Source organism: Cynoglossus semilaevis, chromosome 4 (genome assembly GCF_000523025.1).
Source record: "Cynoglossus semilaevis isolate Cse_v1.0 chromosome 4, Cse_v1.0, whole genome shotgun sequence".
In the NCBI taxonomy this organism is placed as follows: domain Eukaryota; kingdom Metazoa; phylum Chordata; class Actinopteri; order Pleuronectiformes; family Cynoglossidae; genus Cynoglossus; species Cynoglossus semilaevis.
In genome coordinates this window covers 1,491,597-1,495,650 of record NC_024310.1, presented here as the reverse complement: position 1 = coordinate 1,495,650, position 4,054 = coordinate 1,491,597, and the positions used below count along the sequence as shown (strand labels likewise).

The window sequence follows — 4,054 nt, the reverse complement described above, 5'->3', positions numbered from 1 at the left end:
GTAGCATTACAGGATCAAACTGACCCCAAAATATATTCCAAAATAAATGATGATGATGCTCCAAGTCACTGGTTACTGGTTCTCAACTCACGCAAAAAAGTCAAGTGACTTACGCCGTGTTTTTAGTTCTTCATTCAATCCTAAGATGAGGACAGAGAAGCGACCTGTCACTGAGGTCTCCCGTTGTTTCGACAATGTTTTTTTTTGTCGTTTGTTAGCTACTTCATAAATGATCTTTCTGTGCCAATTATTGGCTCCACTCGTCAGTGACGTGAACCGTGGAGATCACGTCTCCTGGAGATATTAAATTAAGGAGATCACATGACTTGCCAGGACGATGGCCAATAAAAAAACAGAGGAAACGAGGCTGGATTAACGACTATTGATCCTCCGTAATAAAACAGCCACTTCCTCTGGTCAGCGTTGCTCCTGAATTAAAACGCTCCATAACCTTAAGATCCTCCGGTGGAACAACAACAACAACAACATCTGAGCAGCACCGACTCAAAACGCCCCACGTCGTTCCTTTGTCAACTTTTCTTCTGCGGCGACAACCGTATTTTGCAGGTTGCAATTAAAGTAATTAAGTTCAATAGTTTTATTTTTTCTTTTCTTTTAGCTGCATGAAGCTTTTCATGCTTTGATGACATATGAAGAGGGAAAATGCCTCACCATGGCAACAAGAAGTCACTTAATTCTCTGGTATCAGTCGGTGGTTATTTTAAGAAAAGCAGAACTTTGTCTTTTTCACTGAGGTTTGTTCATTTCTGAAGAACAGAAACTACTTCACTGATGTACATACTTTGGTCATTCTTCTAAATCATACACGACAGAGAAAACTAACGCAAAATACGTCTACGTTGGTTTGACCATCGGCTCCGAGAACAGATTCACTCTGTGACAAACACAACCTCTGTCCACACCACAGGTCAATGTTTCCATCCTCTTTAAGCTTATCTTATCCAGGGGTCACAAGGGATTGAAGCTTTTACCCAGAATGCATCGGGCTCCATAGGAGAGCAGGGTTCTCCTCTCGGTCATCTCAATGTGGAAGTTGGAGAATAAGAAGAGCAGAACACGTCCTACAAATCCTGAATCTGAAGACCAGCTATATCACAAGTAGAAGGACACGAGCGAGCTGCGACTTTACACCAATCAGATTAAAAATTAAACACAACATGTTCCACTTTCTGCCTCTACACGGGAAAAACAAAGGAGCGGAGAAGGACTCCAAACACAGGGGATTGGATCGTTGACTCAGATCAATCTCAGCTCCTTCACCTGATCGTAACTCAGAGATTTCTCCAAACTTCCTTAAAACAAAGCTGACTCAGAATCAAAACCGCTTTTTACCCAGTTACACCCCAGTTGCTCAGCAGCTGAGGGAGTTTTTTTTTTTTTTTTTTTTTTTTCCCTGCTCACCGCAGCAGGGAGGAAGTGTGACACCTCTTACTGGAAGTCATTGTTAATGTCAGACACTACAGTCAAACATGGTGGAGTTAAACCAAAAAAAAACTTAACTTTGCACCTGGTTACGGTTGTCAGTCGTGGTGACGTTGACACACAGTCAGAACGATTGTTTGTTAGTTTTACATACATTCCTTTTTCAAAGCCTTAAAACGACAAAAAGAAAAAATCTCTCTCTATATATATATATATATTTACACATTATTTTCCAAGTCGATCCTGTTGTATTTTGAGGTCAGTTCACGCCTTAACTCTAACTCTGAGGTAGGAACCATCATAGAGGGAGGGGTCGAGATGAAGTCCCCCCCCCTCCTCCTAATTTATTTATTTATTTATTTATTTATTTTCATTTAACCTCTGCCCCTCAGACAAGTGAATCAGCCTGCAGCTCTGTGCTCTTTTACCCCCCCTCCTGCCCCCCGCAATGTCTCCAACACAACAACATACAGTAGAAAAACAGACAGAGTCCTCAGACATGAGCTTCAAAAAAGTCCTGCGGTGACAATAGACGTTAAAAGGAGTATAAATATATTCTGACATCATCATCCGAGAACATTTGTCTGACAAAAGAAATGTGTAAGCTTTAAATAAAAAAAACCAAAAAAAAAACAAAAAACCCAACGTCAGTGTATCAGCACAGACAGCAGTGACAAATGACAGACGACAAAGGAAGAAGAAGAAAAAGAAGAAGAAGAAGGAGACGCTCCTTTTTTTTAAACCAATTATTCCGTAATAAAAAATGGAAGTGACTTACCCAGAAACAAAGAGCCGAATGTCGCCGACATCACGGCTGGAAATCCCATATATGAATATGTACGGAAAAAATGCAGCGGAGCTGGAAACAATGCGCTCACGGCGCCTTCACGTTCATTCGGCTTGACCGAAGTACAGGACCGACCGAGCGGCACCGTCAGCGGAATCACACACACACACACACACGGATCTTCACTGGCCACATGAGTCCAAGGACGTTGTTATCACCACCACCTCCTCCTCCACCATCATCATCATCACCATCACCGTGTGTTGATGCACGCGCCCGACACATCTACGGCTCCCGCTGAGGAGAAACGTGGCTCATTCCCTCCTCATCGGCATCTCATCTGCAGCCTGTAGTTGGCGTGAAAATCAAAGTTCGCCGCGTGTTGCGTGTCTGTGTCGGTGTGTGTGTGTCGGTGTGTGTGTGTGGCTCTGGCGTGAAAGGCGTCGTCCCCTCTCTGTTCTCTGGCAGCTCCGACCCTCCTTCTTTACTCCTCGGCTGCACAAAACGCCAGAGAGAAGGAGGAGGAGGAGGAGGAAAAGGAGGAGAAAGAGGAGGAGGAGGGGGAGGAGGAAGAGGAGGAGGAGGAGGGGGAATAGGTGCGTGCCGAGGAGGGATGCTGAAGGATGGAGACCTCTAGAGTCTGAAGTTCTTTTACGCAGGCAGCCACCTCAGCCGCGGCCGCCTCTGTGTGGCTGATGATGAGCAAACACAACTGTCACGTCAACAAATGGAATAAATAAATAAATACTTCAATTCTCACAGTCCAACCTCCCCCCCTCCCCCCCAGAAGCTCCTTGAAAACCTGGGTTTAATGTCATGAATATCAATGATTTTCTGAGGATTTTAACCTCGCTCTCAAATTTACATTTACAAAAAAAAAAAAAAAAAATCACTGGAATAATAATTAAAGAGAAAATACCTTCAGTGTTTTCATTGTTTACGTTCATTTATCTTAGATTATAATTACAAGATTAGATTAGATTAGATAAATAAACAACATCCACTGTAATCATAATGTTCTTAACTGGATTAGATGACATTAGATTAGATTAATGGACTGAATATATATTTTTTAAAATAAATAAATCTTCAACATGTATTTTACCTGTGACAGAGCGGTTTGATTGTATCTCTGTGATTAAATATATTTTATTTTAAACTTCAGAGTCATGTTTTTTCCCTCCTCGTACGTGTGAGGATGAGAACATGACACATTTCCTGCTCATGATTAAAGGCTGTCTTTAAATACTGCAGATCATGAAGAGCACAGACACAGACACAGACACAGACATCACTGAGTCCATCTTTGAAGTATCTCACAGTGAAGTACTGCAAATACAGTACTTCAGCAGGTTCAGTTGCAGCATCAAACCCTGGTCTGACCGTCAACTGTTGGTTATTTTCATAAACAGAGCCGTAACATGAACCAGCTGCATGACTGAGTCCAGCTTTGAAGTATCTCACAGTGAAGTACTGCAAATACAGTACTTCAGCAGGTTCAGTTGCAGCATCAAACCCTGGTCTGACCGTCAACTGTTGGTTATTTTCATAAACAGAGCCGTAACATGAACTAAGAAAAACAAGAATATTTTATTGACATATTATCTCTATATATATATTTTTTAAAAAGATAGAGGAACGTCTCCACAGTCTCCAGGTCCAGTTGCAGCATCAAACCCTGGTCCGACCGTCAACTGTTGGTTGTTTCCATAAACAGAGCCGTAACATTCACTAAGAAAAACAAGAATATTTTATTGACATATTATCTCTCTATATATATATTTTTTAAAAAGATAGAGGAACGTCTCCACAGTCTATCATGTT

At 41.8% G+C, this 4,054-nt stretch overlaps 1 protein-coding gene across 1 annotated transcript in view; it reads right to left on the bottom strand.

The window, feature by feature from the left end:
- The window catches only part of clmpb (CXADR like membrane protein b), a 51,934-nt gene extending 48,946 nt beyond the window's left edge, over positions 1-2,988 (bottom strand). Inside the window, exon 1 of the mRNA XM_008308501.3 lies at positions 2,222-2,988. Coding sequence (XP_008306723.1) covers positions 2,222-2,270 — 49 coding nt within the window. The 5' untranslated portion in view covers positions 2,271-2,988. The remainder of the gene's footprint in view (positions 1-2,221) is intronic.
- Positions 2,989-4,054: the final 1,066 nt, after the last annotated feature.